Source organism: Bubalus bubalis, chromosome 5 (assembly GCF_019923935.1).
Source record: "Bubalus bubalis isolate 160015118507 breed Murrah chromosome 5, NDDB_SH_1, whole genome shotgun sequence".
NCBI lineage: Eukaryota > Metazoa > Chordata > Mammalia > Artiodactyla > Bovidae > Bubalus > Bubalus bubalis.
This window is the reverse complement of record NC_059161.1, coordinates 126,846,708-126,864,658: the sequence shown is the minus strand read 5'-3', so window position 1 is coordinate 126,864,658 and position 17,951 is coordinate 126,846,708. Positions and strand designations below refer to the sequence as shown.

General features: G+C 62.0%; 2 protein-coding genes across 5 annotated transcripts; both read left to right on the top strand.

The window, feature by feature from the left end:
• Positions 1-769: 769 nt before the first annotated feature.
• CDK2AP2 (cyclin dependent kinase 2 associated protein 2) lies at positions 770-3,006 on the top strand. 2 transcript variants are annotated; one of them, XM_006072720.4, is made up of 4 exons: positions 770-1,334; positions 1,647-1,747; positions 1,836-1,968; positions 2,474-3,006. In XM_006072720.4, exons 1-4 carry the CDS (start codon positions 1,253-1,255, stop codon positions 2,539-2,541), a joined length of 384 nt encoding a protein of 127 aa, XP_006072782.1. In that variant the 5' UTR covers positions 770-1,252; the 3' UTR covers positions 2,542-3,006. The 2 variants fall into 2 exon arrangements, with proteins under 2 accessions (XP_006072782.1, XP_006072783.1); XM_006072721.4 differs by having other exon boundaries at positions 1,322-1,460.
• A 1,264-nt stretch (positions 3,007-4,270) lies between these two features.
• Positions 4,271-17,850, top strand: PITPNM1 (phosphatidylinositol transfer protein membrane associated 1). 3 transcript variants are annotated; one of them, XM_025286784.3, is made up of 24 exons: positions 4,271-4,482; positions 5,387-5,505; positions 6,985-7,199; positions 7,283-7,404; positions 7,608-7,832; positions 9,515-9,841; positions 9,931-10,026; positions 10,111-10,215; positions 10,913-10,974; positions 11,060-11,316; positions 11,661-11,850; positions 11,953-12,060; positions 12,311-12,468; positions 12,553-12,758; positions 13,238-13,408; positions 14,043-14,207; positions 14,465-14,613; positions 14,750-14,860; positions 15,280-15,396; positions 15,643-15,791; positions 15,901-16,050; positions 16,142-16,325; positions 16,629-16,757; positions 17,363-17,850. In XM_025286784.3, the coding sequence occupies exons 2-24, from the start codon at positions 5,428-5,430 to the stop codon at positions 17,624-17,626; spliced, it is 3,738 nt and encodes a 1,245-aa protein (XP_025142569.1). In that variant the 5' UTR covers positions 4,271-4,482; positions 5,387-5,427; the 3' UTR covers positions 17,627-17,850. The 3 variants fall into 3 exon arrangements, with proteins under 3 accessions (XP_025142569.1, XP_025142570.1, XP_006072779.1); XM_025286785.3 differs by lacking the exon at positions 17,363-17,850 and adding an exon at positions 17,060-17,340 and having other exon boundaries at positions 10,108-10,215; XM_006072717.4 differs by having other exon boundaries at positions 4,272-4,482; positions 10,108-10,215.
• Positions 17,851-17,951: the final 101 nt, after the last annotated feature.

Here is a 17,951-nt window from a genome sequence, read left to right as displayed (position 1 = left end):
AGAAGGGAACAACAGAGGATGAGATGGTTGGATGGCATCACCGACTCAATGGACATGAGTTTGAGTAAACTCTGGGAGTTGGCAATGTGACAGGGAGGCCTGGCATGCTGCAGTCCATGGGGTTGCAAAGAGTGGGACACGACTGAGCGACTGAACTGAAGTGAACTGAATGTCTTCATTTTACAGACGGGGAAACTGAGGCCTATTGAAGTGACTTGCCCAAGGCCAAACAGCTAGCGGACGTGATGTAAGCTTCCAACCATCAGTCTGACCACAGATGGTGCTGTAGTCCATGATCCAGGACGGTCCATGCTACAGGGCCCGGCAAACAGTTTGAGTATTCAAGGTGAGCTGTTCCTGCGATTGTCATTATGAGTCACCGGCATGGGGATTTGGTGGGGTTGCGGGGCGGGGGGGAGGGGGGGGGAGAGGGGGCAGGCTGAGGAGTCTTTGAAGTCGCCCTTGGACCTTACACCAACCTAGACCCGAGGTCCAGGCAATTAGAAGGGAGAGACGCATCACCCGCGTAGGTGCAGGACCCGTTGCCATGGGAACATATGGGGAGGCCTCGGGGAGGGCGCATGCGCGAATCGGGGACAGGTTGTGGAACCGGTGAAAGGTGACGTAAAAGCGGACGGGGTGGGGCGCGGGGCTGGGAACGTCAAAGCCCTGCGTCCTCCGGCACCCAGAGCGGAGGACAGGCGCGCGCGCGCGCGCCGCGGCTGTGACGGCAGCGGCGGCCACAGCCCAGCCGAACCGGGACGGGGCAGCGGGACGCTGACGTACAAAGCAACGTGAGTGAGGTGCGAGGGCGGCACCCGCGCCGGGGAACCCAGCTCGGCGCGAACCGCGGCGGACCAGACCCAGCTCTCAGGCTGCCGAAGCCCCGCCCTTTAGGCTTGAGGACTAATCGGATTGAAAGCGCGCCGGCCCCGGGCCGCGAACTCTCCAATTGTGGAGGGTGTCGGCCACCGCCCAATCCGAAGCAGACAGGTGCGAGGTCCGGAAGGCGGAGGCCAATCAGCAGCGGTTGCGGCCTGTTGGGGCCGGTCTCTGCCAATGAGGAGGGCCGAGTGACATCTCCACGCGCCAATCGGGAGTGAAGGATCGTTCGTGCCCGCCCACCCTTCCGGCCCGAGCTCTATTTACCAGGGGCGTGCTGCCGGCCTGCCAATCAGAGTGCGGCTCAGAGGCCAGGCAGCCAACCCGGGAGGAGCGGCCGGCCGGCGTCCGCCGCACCCAGGAGTTGGGGATGTCCTACAAGCCCATCGCCCCCGCCCCCAGCAGCACCCCCGGCTCCAGCACGCCTGGGCCCGGCACCCCGGTCCCGACAGGTGAGGACCCAGCTCCATCCCTGCTTGCCTGCCCGGGCGGTCAAGGTCTCCGAAGAGAAGACGACCCGAGTTCTGCAGTGTGCTAGGCCCGCCGCCTGTCCTCGCCGAGCCTCAGTTTGCTGGCCTGTGAAGTGGGCGTGGTCGCGTAAGGGTTGTTGGCTGAGCGCAGCGGGAGGGGGCTTGTCCTGAAGTTTAGCGGCCTGGAATGGAGCGTGCCTTTGGAGGGAATCGGGGCGAATCTAGTCCGAGGCTTGGAGCGCCGGGAGGAGGCGCTCCTGACCCGCGCTGACCGCTTACTCGCTCCTCTTGCAGCTGGAAGTGTCCCATCACCATCGGGCTCTGTGCCGGGAGCCGCTGCCCCTTTCAGACCACTGTTTAATGACTTTGGACCTCCCTCCATGGGCTATGTGCAGGTGAGTGGAGCTGAGGGATTGCCTGTGGGATAAGGACTGGAGGTGCCCTGTTGGCCTGAACTCACTGCCCTGTTCTCTTTTGACGTAGGCAATGAAACCACCTGGCGCCCAGGGCTCCCAGAGCACTTACACCGACCTGTTGTCTGTCATAGAAGAGATGGGCAAAGAGATCCGGCCCACCTATGCTGGCAGCAAGAGCGCCATGGAACGCCTGAAGAGAGGTAAGTGAGGCCAGGAGACAAACACTGAACAACCCTTCACAAGGTAGTGAAGGAAGGACTTCTGGAGGCCGCCTGAGCCAAGCCTAGACGAGGGCAAGGATCACTATTCAGAGAGGTGTTGGAACTGAACTGAAATTGAATCAGTTTCTAAGGAAGGACCAGGGAATTTGTATTTCAGTCAGTCAGTTCAATCGCTCAGTTGTGTCCAACTCTTTGCGACCCCGTGGACTGCAGCACACCAGGCCTCCCTGTCCATCACCAACTCCTGGAGTTTACTCAAACTCATGTCCATTGAGCTGGTGATGCCATCCAATGCTGTATTTCAGCGGGGTAAATTTGCTGGTTAACGTCTAAACCTCTAATGTCATCGAGTCCCTCATTAGATTATAGTCCCTTTCACTGAAAGGAAACTGGGTGTGAGGGAGGGGTCTTCCTCTGGAGGGCAGACCTGGGACTGTGGAGGGTCGCTGAGATCCTGTATGTTACTTGCCCATGCCCACCCCAGGCATCATCCATGCCCGGGCCCTCGTCAGAGAGTGCCTGGCAGAGACAGAGCGGAACGCCCGCACGTAACAGGACTCGACTCCACCTCAGCTTCTGGACCTTTCCTGGCCACTGCAGAGCACCTGCTTCTCCCTGGCCTTCACCCCGAGTTGCACTTCCCGTCCTGGGCTTCCTGTCCTGTGTCCTTTGGTGGGTACCCTCCAGGAACCAGTGGGGTGGCTCTTAACTCCAGTCGGCAGCACTAACTGGAACCCCCCGAAAGAGTTAGCAGCGAGGTCACTGTGAGTCTCACCCATGACCTGCCAACAGTGTTGATCCAACTGGAGCTGTCTCCTTTCTGTGGCCTCCACCACTCAGCACTTACCCAGGACTTTTATCTACTTTGCCCAGACCCCTTCTCCCCCAGCAGGGCCTCAGAAGGCCCATGGCCTCCCTGCCTTTTCTCCTGGGCCATAACAACTCTTTTCTCAGTGTGTCTTTTGCTAAATATGCCCTTTTTATATAAATAAAATATAATTTGGAGTTGTTCTCTCAGCTAGTAGTCTTTTTTTTATTTTATTTTACTTATTTTTATCCGTGCACTGCGGACCCATGCCCCTGCACTGGAAGCATGGCATCTTAACCACTGGACCACCAGAGAAGCCCACAGTTCATAGTTTCTCTGAGCCTGGTGCTTCTAAGCCCGGGTGGGCCACGAAGAAAGGGAAAGAAGACACTTGGAGGGAGATGGTTGGGTACAGTGAGTGGGAGGGAGGCCCACCAAGCCTAGCTTTGCCTTGCCTCCACTGCCCATTGACCTTGAGTGGGACCCTGCCCTTCCCTGGCCCTCAGCCTGCCAGCTGTTTGTGGCAAGAGTTGAACTCCAATAGCTGAGTGCCCTGCCCTCCTTCACAAGATGCCACCAGGGGGCAGCACAAGGCCTGGGCTGCTTCCACAGCTGGAGGGCTCTGTCTCCAGCCTGAGCCTAGAGGGTTCTTTCTCTGGACTAAAGGTGCCTGGAGGGTAGAAATGCCAGTTCACTTAAGCCTCACCCTCGCATGCCTTAACACCCTAACATCCTAAGCTTGGAATCAGCCCTGGGGCTCGGAGTACACCCTATCTCCGAGTCCTACGAGGAAAGAAAGGGAGCCAGGCTGCTTCCCAACCCCCAGGACCTGAGAAACAGTCGAGAGAGAACTGGTTTCCCCAGTGTGGGTGAGACCCTGCGCCACGCCGCCCTGCACCGTCCCAGTGCCCTCTAGCCAACTGGGTGCGGTCCCAAGAGCCCAGCCCTAGGCCCTGGCAGCTTTTGCCCACGGTCTTGGCGCCATTGGCCAGACTTGTGAACCCGGAAGATACAGGTGGGGAAAGCGCTGGGGCCCCGTTCCGGGAGGAGCCCCAAGACTGGAAGTGAAAGTGACTGCAGCCGTCTGAATGACCTGGCGGTCTGGGACACCGGAACCCCACCGGCTAGGCCAGGGATGTCAGAGACTAGCCGCTGGCCAGACTTGGGAAGGGGAGGCGCTTCCCCCACCCTGGGCCCCGGGTTCCCGGGGCCCGAGAAGTTGGGGATGGGACTCTTGTCATATTTCCATAGCACACTGGAGGGCCGGGCCAGGGTGGAGGAAGGATCCCAGAGTGTCTGGGGATCCCAAAGAACACGGCCGGCCTAAGCAGCGACAGCATTTGGAGAAGGGCCTCTTCCCCCGCCGCCGTGGGGAAGGAAGGAAGGTTGGGGCCGCCCTCCGCCGCCGCGGGCGGGGCTGCCCGGACCCCGCCGGGGTGGGGAGGGCCGCGCGCCCAGGAAGGGGGCGGGGCGGCCGCAGTGACGCGGCGGTCGGCGGGGAGGAACCGGAGGGGTGCCGGCGGGCAGACCGGGAGGAAGGTCGGGGCCATGGGCCCGCGCTGCGCCTCCAGAGGGTCCGGCCACTGCTGGAATCCGCGGCCGGGGCTGGGGGCGCTTGGGGCTCCGACCCGCGGCCCGTCGGCCCCCGCCCGTACCGGGTGAGGGGCGTCCACCCTAGACTAGAGGTGAGCCGGGACGTTGGCGGGCGGGCCGATCGAGAGCACGGCGGGGGACGGGGACACCGGGGAGCAGAGGGAAGTGGGGGCCTCTCGCTTGCTCAGTGGGTGCGAGGTGGGGGTACGGCGGCAGCGAAGTCGGGGCGCAGGTGGACGGAGCAGGGCTTGCAGGGCGGGGGCCCGTAGGGTACTTCTAGCCTGAGCCTGAAGAGTGATCAGCCCTGGAGAAGGAGGATGAGGCAGCTGCATAGACGAGTGCCTGGGGGCCAGGAACGAAGCGGGGAAAGGGGAGCTGGGGCCTGGGCTGCCCGTCAGGGTGGGGAAGACAGGTCTCGGGGCGGAGGTGTTATCTAGTCTTTGAAGGTAGTTTCGGGGGTGGGGGGCGGGGGGCGCCCGGGGCTGCTCCGCGGAGAGACACGCGGGGGACAAGGTTCTAAGTGGATGTCCAGGAGTGGGGGACACGGACCGACTCGGGGAAAGGGATGCAGGGGGCGGGCCCCGAGGGGCGGGTGGTGGAAGGCGGCCCGGAAGGAGGGGCCCCAGGGTTCCCAGGGGCGGGTCCCCAAAGGATGCTGTTCCGAGGGGCTTAGGACGCCGCCGCGGCCGGAGAAGCAAGGCTGGCCCGCCAGCCCGCCGGCCACCTCCCGCGGCTCCTGGGGGCCCGCGTCAGCGCGCGGTTGCCATGGCGATGGGCGGGTGGGGGGCGGGGGCTGCGCGGAAAAGAGGTCAGCGCTAAGCTTCGCGGCGGCTCCCGGCCCCCCGCGGCGCTGGCTGCAGAGCTGGGCTCGCCGCTGCCTGCCCTGTGGCGAGCCCGGGCATGGGGTCCCCGCGCCTGAGCCCCTCGGCCCGCGCGCAGGGCTCGGGGCCGCGCGCCGCCGCCCCGCACTGACGGCCGCGCGGTGCCCTGCGCCAGGAGCCGCGGAGGCCGCGCGCGGCCGGCCGAGCGCTTTCAGGATGCTCATCAAGGAGTACCACATCCTGCTGCCCATGAGCCTGGACGAGTACCAGGTGGCCCAGCTCTACATGATCCAGGTGAGGGCGGTGGCAAGTAGGAGGCCGAGGAGGGGATGGGGGCATGCTTCATGCTGGGTATCCGCAGGAGCGCGCAGGCCACACCTGGGACAAGGGGCCAGGCCCAGCTCAATCCCCCTCCAGTCCAGCCCCGGGGCTTGGGAGGGCTCAGGCCAGAGCAGAAGAGAGCCCGTCCCCAGTCGGATGTGGGGGAGGGGTGGGGTGGTTAAGGACTGTGCGAAGAGGGACGGAAGGGCCTGGTGGTGCCTCCCCACCCTGAGTGCCCAGCCCCTGCTGAACGCTCAGCCCCCATCTGATCTCCTTTAATCCTCCTTAGAACCCGTAATCCTCTGGGGGTAGGGAGAGGAGCGCATAAGGAGGCAAGAGTGGGGGGCAGAAAGTGAGGAGGGGTCCCAGGGGGTAGAGAAAGACTAGGAGAGGTTTCCCAGAGGGTGAAGGAACCTGGCCACCCCCGGCGGTCAGGGAGATGGGCTGAGGCTCAGGGCCAGAGACTGTCAGAGGAGTAGGCAGGGAACCCAGAGGGTGAGGTCTGGGCTGAGAGGAAGCAGGTAGGGAGCCAGGCTTGGGCGGAGAAGTGTGAGCCAGGGCAGGCGCCCGGGGAGGGGAGGAGACCGGTGCCCCTTCCAGAGGCATCCCCTGAAATGTGGGACCAGAATCTGAGCAGGCAAGAGGGCTGGGATCTGGCCTCAGAGGGTTGGGTGAGCCATGTTCAAACTCCTGAGCTACATAAGGACAGGATCTTAGTGCTCTCCAACTAGGAGGGGTGTGGCAGGAGCTGGTGTTGGGGTCCTAGAAAGGCAGGGATCCCTTTTACTCTCCTGATTCTTCCAGCCTGCCCACCCTGGCCCCTTGCTGGCAGGGCATGTAGCTTGTCCCCCTTAGGAGCTTACACGGGCTCTCTCTCTGCTTGAAGTACACCCCCCACCCCACCCCATATCTGCCCAACACCCTCCTTTCCCCCCCAAGTCATCTTCAAATCAGGGTCATGTTATCTTTTCAGTGAGGCCTTTCCTGCCCATCCTATCAAAACTGCAACCCCCAACTCTATCCACCTAACCCTAGTCTATGCTTTCTTTTTACCATGGCACTTAGAACCCTCTAGGATGCTTTTTTTCTGTTTTCTGTCTACTGTGTCTCCCTCCGCTGGAGTGTACAGTTCCACAAGGGCAGGCAGGGGTCTTTACTCTGTACATCACCAGATCCCAGTGAATATAAGCCCAGACAGTGCCTGAAATAGAGCAGACAGCAAATACTTGAATGACTGAACAAGTCCTGGCTTGCAGAACCCCAGAGGGGACTGGTCAGAGGCTATAATCCTGACCCCAGTAGCTATAAGGGAGCAGAGTGGGATTTCAGAGACCTAGAAAAGCTGGGACTCGGGCCTCAGAGCTGCGCCGGGGACCAGGCCTAACTGGGGAGCCCATCCCAGGAGCGGAGTTAGGGCTGAGCTGCCCATCCTCCTCTTGCCCTGGGCTGCAGAAAAAGAGCCGAGAGGAGTCGAGTGGCGAGGGCAGTGGCGTGGAGATCCTGGCCAACCGGCCCTACACAGATGGGCCGGGCGGCAGTGGACAGTACACGCACAAGGTATACCACGTGGGCTCCCACATCCCAGGCTGGTTCCGGGCACTGCTGCCCAAGGCTGCCCTGCAGGTGGAGGAGGAATCCTGGAATGCTTATCCCTACACCCGAACCCGGTGAGTGAGTGGGGTGGGTCAGGGGCCAGGAGGGGAAGGGCTGGTGGGCCCAGTAGTGACCCTCACCCCTGCCCTCTGCCCAGGTACACCTGCCCCTTTGTGGAGAAATTCTCCATTGAAATTGAGACCTATTACCTGCCCGATGGGGGGCAGCAGCCCAATGTCTTCAACCTGAGTGGAGCTGAGCGGAGACAGCGCATCTTGGGTGAGACCTACAGCCAGTTATGACCCCAAAGCCCCTCTCAGACCACCTGCCACCTGGAGAGGTGGCCTCTGACAAGTCCCAGGCTCACTTCCTGGCCTTGGCTTTCTGTGCGTGAAAAATTGCCCTCCCAATCCTGAGGTGGGGGAGGAGTAGCAGGGGCTGGAGGGGGCTGATATTGCTCAGGGCTGTTGGAACCTCCCCAGATACCATCGACATTGTGCGGGATGCTGTGGCCCCAGGCGAGTACAAAGCAGAAGAGGACCCCCGGCTGTACCGCTCGGCCAAGACAGGCCGAGGACCGCTGGCTGATGACTGGGCGCGCACAGCAGCCCAGACCGGGCCCCTCATGTGCGCTTACAAGCTGTGCAAGGTCGAGTTCCGCTACTGGGGCATGCAGGCCAAGATCGAGCAGTTCATCCACGATGTTGGTGAGCACCCTGTCCTGGGAGGTTCCACTTAGCATGCACTAGGCCGCGTGTTTGAGCCAGGGATGCTCCCAGTCTGCCGGGGACACAGAAACATAAAACCATCCTTTCCATTTGATAGGGTGGGTGCTGGGGCAGAGGGGAGCAGCGCAGCCTAGCTGGGGTTGGGGGAGCCTGCCTTGAGGTACAGGGAAGAGTCAGAAGGGCAAGAAGCTGGCAACATAATCTCTGAGGTTCATGCCGGTTCAGACACTCAGAGATGCATCTGCTCATCCATTAAAATTCTAAGACGCCAATGTTCTGTGGGTCAAGCGAGGCTTAGAGACTCTCAGGAGGGTCTCCAGCTGTAACTGGCAACACGCCGTGGAGTGCAGGCCGAAGCTGGGTGCTGTCAGAGTCCCTCCCACCCCAGCTCTGAGTTCCATCCTCCTGCTCTGGTCTCCAGCAGGCCCTAGGTCATACTCCCATGGCTTAGCCCTGCCCCACCTCCCAGGTCTGATGCTGGGCTCCCCACAGGAAGAAGGACGGGGGCCCCCAGGGACCTGGGTTCCACTCCACCACGGACTCTCATGGAATCTCCCCTCCAGGGAGCTGCTTCCTTAATTGTCCCTTTTGTAAATGAGGAAAAGGTTGGGCCTGATAGCAAAAGCTGATATTGTTATCACAAGATGCCAAATCCTCTGCTAATCACTTCCCATACAAGATATCTTTCACACCCCCCACACCCCTCAAGGTAAAGACTATTATGATTCCAGATGAGGAAATTTAGCTCAGAGAGTAGTAATACAGGCTCTTTATCCTAAATTTGGAAAAAGTCCAAAAAGCACAAATAAGATTAGGGGCCTCCCTGGAGGTCCAGTGGTTAAGACTCTGCACTTCCTATGCAGGAGGCTTGGGTTTGATCCCTGATCAGGGAACTAAGATCCCACATACCATTGAAGAAGGAAATGGCAACCCACTCCAGAATTCTTGCCTGGAGAATTCCATTGACAGACGAGCCTGATGGGCTACAGTCCACAGGGTCACAAAGAGTCGGACACGACTGAGTGACTAACTTTCACTTTCACTTTCACCATGTGGTACAGCCAAAAAAAAGCAAGTGAAAATCACCCACATATGACCATTATTAAGATTCTAATGCATTTCCTTCCAGAAGTTTATAATTCAATCATTATTACCTTATTTCCTAGATACTGAGGTTTCTAACTTTACTCCTCTGCTTAAGATGAAAATATCCCAGAATGGGTATCATGTTTTTGCTTCACTAAGTGCCAACACTTCCATTAACTATTAACACCTTCATTAACCATCAACAATTTCATTAACTGTTAACGCCTTAATTGTTGACTCCTCTGATGAAGTCAGCAGGGAGCCAGCTGAAAGAGCAAGAACAAACATTGCTCCCAGCTTCCTGGGGTGTCGGGGTGAGCTCAGAGCTAAGAGTTGGGGTGTCTGGAGGGACAAAAGAGGCTGTGGGCAGGGAGGTAGGTAGGACAGGAAGAAAAATGCCCCACTTCCCACTGCCATCACCTGGACAGCACTCACCCTTCCCTACTTTGCGGCTCTGGGTGGGTGGTGTGCCCAAGGGAGCCATTACCCAAATTCAAGGGAATTCAAGGCTTGGTATGCAGGGCAGGGACACTGGGGGTGGGCAGGGCACAGCTTTGATGTCTGGGCACCTATAGGTCTGCGCCGGGTGATGCTGCGGGCCCACCGACAGGCCTGGTGCTGGCAGGACGAGTGGACAGAGCTGAGCATGGCTGACATCCGGGCACTAGAGGAGGAGACTGCCCGCATGCTGGCACAGCGCATGGCCAAGTGCAACACAGGCAGTGAGGGCCCCGAGGCCCAGCCCCCGGGGAAGCCGAACTCTGAGGCCCGGGCCGGGGCCAGCCACGCCGGCACCCCCGATGGGCCCGAGGCCCCCCCAGGCCCCGATGCCTCGCCTGATGCCAGCTTCAGCAAGCAGTGGTCTTCATCCTCCCGTTCCTCCTACTCATCCCAGCATGGGGGTGAGGCTGGGGCACGGGGACTGGTGGTGGGGTGTTGGGAGCGCGGCCCTTGGCCGGACGCCCAGCCTGAGGCCCTCGTGGCCCTGCAGGGGGCGTGTCTCCCCAGACTTTGTCTGAGTGGCGCATGCAGAACATCGCCCGGGACTCTGAGAACAGCTCCGAGGAGGAGTTCTTTGATGCCCACGGTCAGCACCCCAGCCCTGCCGGGGGCGGGGGGGCCCTGAGCAGTGCCTACAGCCCCATGACACAGTCCCTGGTCCCTTCAGAAGGCTTCTCGGACAGTGACGAGGTCTTCCCCAAGGAGATGACCAAGTGGAACTCCAACGACTTCATCGACGCCTTTGCCTCCCCCATGGAGGCTGAGGGGACACCAGGTAAAGGTCCCCTATCCCGTCACCGGCCACCCGCACCCCCTAAGTGGTGGGGACTCAGAGAACTACTCATTCCTAAACATAACGGGGACCTAAGGTGAATGTCAACCCAGAAAGGGTGCTCTTTAAATACACAGATGAATGATGAGTGGATAATGGGTAGATGGATGGTTGGAATGTAAAAAGACAGAACAAAGAATGGAGGAATTCATTTGGAGGCCGGGAAGTCTTCATGCAGGAAGTATAGATTTTGAAGGACTAGACCAGCTCTGTCCAAAAGAACTTTCTGAGATGCTGGAAAGGTACTCGTCACTAGCCACATGTGACTCTCAAGTTCTTGAAATGTGGTGAGTGTGACTGGGGACCTGAATTTTGCACAGTAATTTAATTCACTTCAACTTAAACAGGCACATGTGGCTAGTGGCTACCACATGGGACAGGGCAGGATCAGAAGGAATCTTCCAGGCAAACGGGCATTGTGGGGAGAGGCGTCTCTGGGAACAGCAGGGACTGGCTGGCCTGTGCTAAGGTCTAGAAGTGTGAAATGACCTGGGGGAGTCGGGTGAGAGGGGCAGGTCTGAGGGAGATGGGGGCAGGGGGTAGTGCTCAGGCAGACAGCGAGCGGGAGCACCTGAAGTGCCAGGTGAGGGCATCCCCACAGAGCCCTCAGTCTCTCTCCCTGGCACTCCCCCTCCCATAGACCCTGGAACCGAGGGCACCAAAGACCTGGGGGACGGGGCCCGGGCACCCAGGGACTCGGAAGTGAGTATGGCCGGCCACCCCGCGCCTTAGTTCTGCCCGGCCACACACCAGCCACCGCTCTGACGTCACACTGTGCCCCCTGCAGGGCCCAGATGGAGACAGCGCTGGGGAGCTGGGGGCGGAGACGTGCGCGGTCCACGCCCTCTTCCTCGTCCTGCACAGTGGCAGCATCCTAGACTCGGGCCCGGGAGATGCCGACTCCAAGCGGGCGGACGTGCAGACGCTGAGCCTAGCCTTCGAGGCCGTCACCCGCGTCCACTTTCCCGAGGCCCTGGGCCACGTGGCGCTGCGCCTGGTGCCCTGCCCACCCATCTGCGCAGCCGCTTATGCCCTCGTCTCCAAGTACTGGTCTGGGGGGTGGAAGGCGGGGGTGGACACACAGGGTCCCCGAGGTGTGGACAGCCACCTGGAGGCTCCTGGAACCAGAGAGGCCCCCATGGGGCAGGGCGGTGGGGGGAGAGGCCAGGAAGCCAGACACCTGGGCCAGTCACCTGCCCAGCTGTCCTCAGTTTCTAGTCTATGGCTCCACAGAGCCATAGTCTATGGCATCACAGAGCCCTCTGGGATACTGGTGGACCCCACAAAGCCCCCGTGGTGCTGGGACTTGCTAACAGGTCAGGGGGACTTCGAGGGGGCAGGGGTAGGCCTGGAGGCCCCGCCCATTCATTCCGCCCCTCCTCCTGCAGCCTGAGCCCCTACAGCCACGATGGTGACAGCCTGTCCCGCTCCCAGGACCACATTCCCCTGGCCGCCCTGCCGCTGCTGGCCACCTCATCATCCCGATACCAGGGCGCCGTGGCCACAGTCATCGCCCGCACCAACCAGGCCTATGCGGCCTTCCTGCGCTCCTCTGAGGGCGCCGGCTTCTGCGGGCAGGTCAGGGGTTAGGGGTTGTCCGGGGGGAACTTGCCGGCTGAGCCTCCCCCACCCTCCTGCCCGTGCTGCAGCCCCTCCTGACCGCGCTGCCCTCTCTCCCAGGTGGTGCTGATCGGGGACGGCGTCGGCGGAATCCTGGGCTTTGATGCACTCTGCCACAGTGCCAGTGTGGGCACTGGGAGCCGGAGCAGCAGCCGCCGTGGAAGTATGGTTAGTGTGGCTGGACCTGCCTCCACCGGAGGAGCGGGGGTGGGGGGGAGACTCCCCTGCTCTAGTTCTCTGCCCCAGGAATCTGACCTCTCTCCAGCCTGTTCCTTGCTGCCTCTGTCCATCCCCTCTGGGGCTCTGCTCGCTGGCTCTAAGTCCCTGCCCAACCCCCATGCCTCCTTCCTCACTTCCAAATAAGTAGAAATCGATTATCTCCAGTCCTAAGGATGTTTCTGTCTCCTGCTTCTTCTAGAACAATGAGCTGCTCTCCCCGGAGGCAGGCCCAATGCGGGATCCCCTGGCAGAGGGGGCTGAGGGGCTGGGCCGGGCCAGCCCAGAACCCTCTGCCCTGCCCACCCAGCGCACCCCCAGCGACATGGCTGGTCCCGAGCCCGAGGGCTCTCAAAACAGGTGACATTCCCACCCCATCAACCCCAAACTGGGCTTGTGCTGGGCTGCGGAGGTGGCAGCGCTGACAGCCACCTCCGCACGCAGCCTGCAGGCAGCCCCCCCAGCCACCTCCTCCGGGGAGCCCCGGCGGGCGAGCACAGCCTCCTGCCCACCCACTGCCACCTCTGAGGCTCCCGACAGTGCCCCCTGTGCCGCCCGCCTTGACTTCAAGGTCTCCGGCTTCTTCCTCTTTGGCTCCCCGCTTGGCCTGGTGCTGGCTCTGCGCAAAACTGTGATGCCCACGTTGGAGGGTGAGCCCTTGGGGTGCAAGTGGGGGGCACACCTCCTCCTCCATCTGCCCCTCCCCTTAGCTCCTCCAACCTCTCCCTCTCACCGGAAATTCGAGCATTTATGCCATTCCCCACTGTAAAAATTAAGTTTCTTGGCTAGAGAGGGGGAACCTGAGGCCCAGAAAGAAGGGACTTGCCAAGGCCACGTTTCCCAGCATGCACCAGGAGGAACTTGTATGCCCAGATGCCCTTCCTGAGAAAGGGTCCAACAGGCCTAGGGAACACTTCATCCCGAGCATCAGCAAATCGAAGGCTGTGATCCCTTGTTAGCTAAGAGACCTGTCTCACTTTTAAGCAGGACCCCGGGGACCCCCCAGGGAGTACAGTCTGGGAAGCGCTGTTTCAGTGCCACCCAGCATGTCAGGGAGCTGCTCCCCACCACCCCTACCTCCCAGAACGCCCAGCTGAACCCCCTCTCTCCTTTATCTTCTGGGTACCAGTGGCCCAGATGCGGCCAGCCTGCGAGCAGATCTACAACCTCTTCCATGCAGCCGACCCCTGCGCCTCCCGCCTTGAGCCCCTGCTGGCCCCCAAGTTCCAGGCCATCGCGCCCCTGGCGGTGCCCCGCTACCAGAAGTTCCCTCTGGGAGATGGCTCATCTCTGCTGCTGGGTACGCACCCAACCAAAGTACAGGGAAGAGGAGGAGAAGGGCCCCAACAGTGAGGGATGGAGATAGCCGCCCCCTCCAAGCAAGAGGCAGTTCCCGCATCATTGGTACTCTCTCAGGTCACCACTCCCAGGACCAGGAGCCGTCCCCTGGCCCCTTGGGCAGTCTGGATCCCCAGACCCTCTGCCCAGAAGCTGGGGGCAGTGGTGGTGACTGGACTAAAGAAGAGAGGCAGTGACAGCGAGAGCAGCACTCACCACTGGGGCGGGTGTGAAGGGGTGCTGCATCCATGTCTAGGCATGCACTGTGTCTCCATGGGCACTTGAGGTCACGTCCTGATGTGGGTTGTGTACACATGCATTTAAGTGAGTACCCATCTGGCCCCATGAGACAAGCGGGCCTGGATTGGGGTGATGGTGGCAGGCATTCTGGCAGGAATGCTGCTAACAGGGGAGAATGCCCCCACCCTTCACATCCACCCACATGTTGGGGCAATTCAGCCTCAGCCAGGACCTGACCAGGGAAGGCTGGCAGCGGAGATGGGGGAGGTGTGGGGCGGAGCAGTCCTGGAACCCCAGTGGAAAGACAGGCGGGTGGCCTGGCCCAGCCCACCACTGAGGCTGCCCTCCACCCACAGCCGACACTCTGCAGACCCACTCAGGCCTCTTTCTGGAGGAGCTGGAGATGTTGGTGCCCTCAACACCCACGTCTGCCAGTGGTGCTTTCTGGAAGGGCAATGAGTTGGGCGGTGACCCGCCAGCCCAGCCAACTGCCCCCAGCACCACTAGTGAAGTAGTTAAGAGTAAGTCAGGCCAGCCACCCCGCCTGGGGGTGGGGGGCAGTGGTGGGGGTGCGGATACTTGTTCCACCGCTGAAGCCCAGCAGAAACACCCTTGCCCCAGAGCCTTGGCTCTGGAACAAGGGGGCCCCAGCACCCAACTCTGGACTCGGCAAAGAGCAGGGCTGGTGGAAGAGAGGGAGGGAAGAGCCCTAGAGGCCAGACAGGTGGGCCTGGAGTGAGAGGCCACCCCTGACTCACTGCCCACCGTGGCCGAGCAGTCCTGGAGCGCTGGTGGGGGACCAAGCGTATTGACTACTCGCTGTACTGCCCGGAGGCACTCACCGCCTTCCCCACCGTCACGCTGCCCCACCTCTTCCACGCCAGCTACTGGGAATCGGCCGACGTGGTGGCCTTCATCCTGCGACAGGTGGGCCCAGGGATGCGGGGAGGGGGGTGGGGGGGGAAGCGGGCAAGGATAGGGAGCCGGAGCTGGGGGAGGGGCAGCCCCAGGGACCCTTCCCCCGCCCGCTTCATGTGGCCTCGCTGGTGCCCATTCCCCGCAGGTGATAGAGAAGGAGCGGCCACACCTGACCGAGTGCGAGGAGCCGTCCATCTACAGCCCGGCCTTCCCCAGGGAGAAGTGGCAGCGCAAACGCACCCAAGTCAAGATTCGGGTACGTGCCTTGCCGCTAGGGACCTCAAGTCTCCCTGGGATCTCCGCCCCTAAGCCCCTCTCAGGTTCCACCTCCTCCTGCCTCGGCCCCGCCCCAGGTACCACCAAGTCTCCTCCCCTCCCTCTTCCCCGCTCCCTCCGCCAAGTCAGGTTAGCGCTCGTCTCGCCCCTCTCAGCCTCTGCACAGGGTCTATATTGCCTCCGCCCCTTGGAACCGCAGTCCGCACAGAGGACCCCCAGGACCTCTGATCGGGGTCAGCAGAAGCGCCCACCCATCGGGCCTCGCCCCTCTCTCGGAGCGAGCTGGCCCGCCTCCTCCAGGCAGCGCGCACACACGTCTGGGCGCGGGTCCCCCTCACCAGCTCTTCCCGCCTCCCTGTCATCTCCTGGCCGTGGGCTCACACTGTCTCCTCCCGCCAGAACGTCACCTCCAACCACCGGGCGAGCGACACGGTGGTGTGCGAGGGCCGCCCCCAGGTGCTGAATGGGCGCTTCATGTATGGACCCCTGGATGTGGTCACGCTCACGGGAGAGAAGGTTAGGACACAGAGGCCTCAGTCCCATGTAGACCAGCCCCCTCCTCGGGCTGACCTGGCCCCAAGCGGGAGCTCCCTGGTCCCGCCTCCTGTTCCCTGGACAGCTCCGGGTCCTGGCAGGTTGAGCCCCCAACCCCGTCCTCCTTTCCCCGCCTCAGCCCTCTTCCGCTCAGCTCCACGCCGCTTAGGGGTTCCCCCCTCCCTCCGCTCCGCTCAGGGGGACCCTCTGGCCCTCTCTCCCTGTTAGGTGGACATCTACATAATGACGCAGCCGCTGTCGGGCAAGTGGATCCACTTTGGCACCGAGGTCACCAACAGCTCGGGCCGTCTCACCTTCCCGGTGCCCCTGGAGCGTGCGCTGGGCGTCGGCGTTTACCCAGTGCGCATGGTAGTCAGGTGAGCGTGGGGCGGGCCCGGCCTCTGCGGGGCGGGGCTCCCGTGGGCCCCGCCCCCACGCCGCTCACACAGCAACCCACCCCCACCCCCACCCCCGCCCGGGCCGTAGGGGCGACCACACCTACGCCGAATGCTGCCTAACGGTGGTGGCCCGCGGCACTGAGGCCGTGGTCTTCAGCATCGACGGCTCCTTCACCGCCAGTGTGTCCATCATGGGCAGCGACCCCAAGGTGCGCGCCGGCGCCGTGGACGTGGTCAGGTAGGAGCGGCTGCCCCTTCTCTTCCCCTCTCGCTGTGAGGACTGGTCCCCACCCCTGGTGCGCGGGGCTGACCGCCGCCCCTCCCTGCAGACACTGGCAGGACGCGGGCTACCTGATCGTGTACGTGACGGGCCGTCCTGATATGCAGAAGCACCGCGTGGTGGCCTGGCTGTCGCAGCACAACTTCCCCCACGGCGTCGTCTCCTTCTGCGATGGCCTCACTCACGACCCGCTGCGTCAGAAGGCGATGTTCCTGCAGAGCCTGGTGCAGGAGGTGTGGTGGTTGGGGAGGGCCCCCGAACCCCGTGATTGCCCCGAGAGGAGGCCCGTTTGTTCCCACCCGCATGGCCCTGGCTCCCAGCCTAACAGACCGCACATCCCCGCAAGGGTCTCTAGAGTCCTTGGGGCCAACTAGGGAGATCCGGCTAGCCCCACCCCCCAGCCAGACTTGGTGCTGGAGACTAAGCGGCCCCGCCCCTAACCCTTCAGCACTGAACGCCCACCAAACCCCACCCTCTGTCTCCCGCCCCGCGCCCCCCTCCCCCCCGGGGCTGCTGATTGGCCTCTCCGGCCACAGGTAGAACTGAACTTCGTGGCCGGCTACGGGTCCCCCAAAGACGTGGCCGTGTATGCGGCGCTGGGCCTGCCCCCAAGCCAGACCTACATCGTGGGCCGTGCCGTGAGGAAGCTGCAGGCGCAGTGCCAGGTGAGGGCCGAGTGAAGGTGGGGCTGCTAGCCAGTTGGAGCATGGGAGCCTGAGGCTGTGCCGTGAGGACCACTCGTGCGTTAAGAAGCACCTAGGAGGGAGGCTGTGAACAGGCTGGCCGGCTTTGGGGAACTTGGGCTTCTCCTAGGATCTGGGAGGTCACGAGCAGCTGGAAGCTTCCGGACAGGCCAGAACGGGTAACTCAAGCTGGAGTATGAGCAAGACCTTGGGTGCTCGTTCCACGCTGGCATGGTTCTGGGCACAAGCCTTGACCTTTCTGAGCCTTACTTTCCTGTCTGTAGAACGGATCTCCGCAGCCGTCACGAAGAGCCCATGATTTACTGCATGTCAGCGAGCACTGGGCTGGGCACAAAGCAAGTGCCTGCTAAATGTTAGCTGCTGTTACTTCCCTCCAAAACCCCATTTTACAGATGAGGAAACTCAGGACGAGGCCCAGAGAGGGGCAGGCTCCCCGGCGGGGTTTGGTCAGGCTGTGCCAGCCTGGTACTGCAGCCAGCACTGCCCAGAGCCTGGGAAGGGCGGGTGAGGGCCGTGTGTGGGCCCGAGACCGGCCATCCCCTCACCCTACCCACCTCTGCCCGCAGTTCCTGTCCGATGGCTACGTGGCCCACCTGGGCCAGCTGGAGGCTGGCTCCCACCCTCATGCCACTGCGGGACCCTCAAGGGCCGCCCTGGCCAAGAGCAGCTATGGTGGGGCTGCCCCTGTGGACTTCCTTCGGAAGCAGAGCCAGCTGCTCCGCTCGAGGGGCCCCAGCCAGGCGGAGCGGGAGGGTCCTGGGACGCCGCCCACCACCCTGGCGCGGGGCAAGGCGCGGAGCATCAGCCTCAAGCTGGACAGCGAAGAGTGAGGCTCCAACTGTGGCTGGACTTGGGTTATTTATTCATACACTCGAAGAGCCCCAGTGGAAGGCTGGGCCCCCAGCCCCATGGCCTGCATCTGTTTGCCCTCAGGGATAGTTCCCTTTCATGCTGGAGGACCCAGCCCTGGGGGCTGGAGGAGGGAGCAGCAAGGGTCCAGAGGCTTTTCCAGCGTGTGTAACTCCATGGAAATAAACACCGCCTGCATCCCGCCTGACTGCCCACCGGCGTGGCATCACAGGGCAGCCCAGCTCACAGTTTCTAGTTCAACAGAGATGCTGAAGGGCAAAGAGGAGCCGGGATGTGCCCGGGGTC

What these genes read in the sequence shown, in the direction of transcription:
- CDK2AP2 (XM_006072720.4), top strand. Translation starts at nt 1,253, where the DNA reads ATGTCCTACAAGCCCATCGCCCCCGCCCCCAGCAGCACCCCCGGCTCC. An exon ending in CCTCCATGGGCTATGTGCAG is followed by an intron (nt 1,748 to 1,835) that starts GTGAGTGGAGCT and finishes CTTTTGACGTAG; the next exon opens with GCAATGAAACCACCTGGCGC. An exon ending in CATGGAACGCCTGAAGAGAG is followed by an intron (nt 1,969 to 2,473) that starts GTAAGTGAGGCC and finishes TGCCCACCCCAG; the next exon opens with GCATCATCCATGCCCGGGCC.
- PITPNM1 (XM_006072717.4), top strand. Translation starts at nt 5,428, where the DNA reads ATGCTCATCAAGGAGTACCACATCCTGCTGCCCATGAGCCTGGACGAG. An exon ending in GCAGTTCATCCACGATGTTG is followed by an intron (nt 7,833 to 9,514) that starts GTGAGCACCCTG and finishes GGGCACCTATAG; the next exon opens with GTCTGCGCCGGGTGATGCTG. An exon ending in TGCAGAGCCTGGTGCAGGAG is followed by an intron (nt 16,326 to 16,628) that starts GTGTGGTGGTTG and finishes CTCCGGCCACAG; the next exon opens with GTAGAACTGAACTTCGTGGC.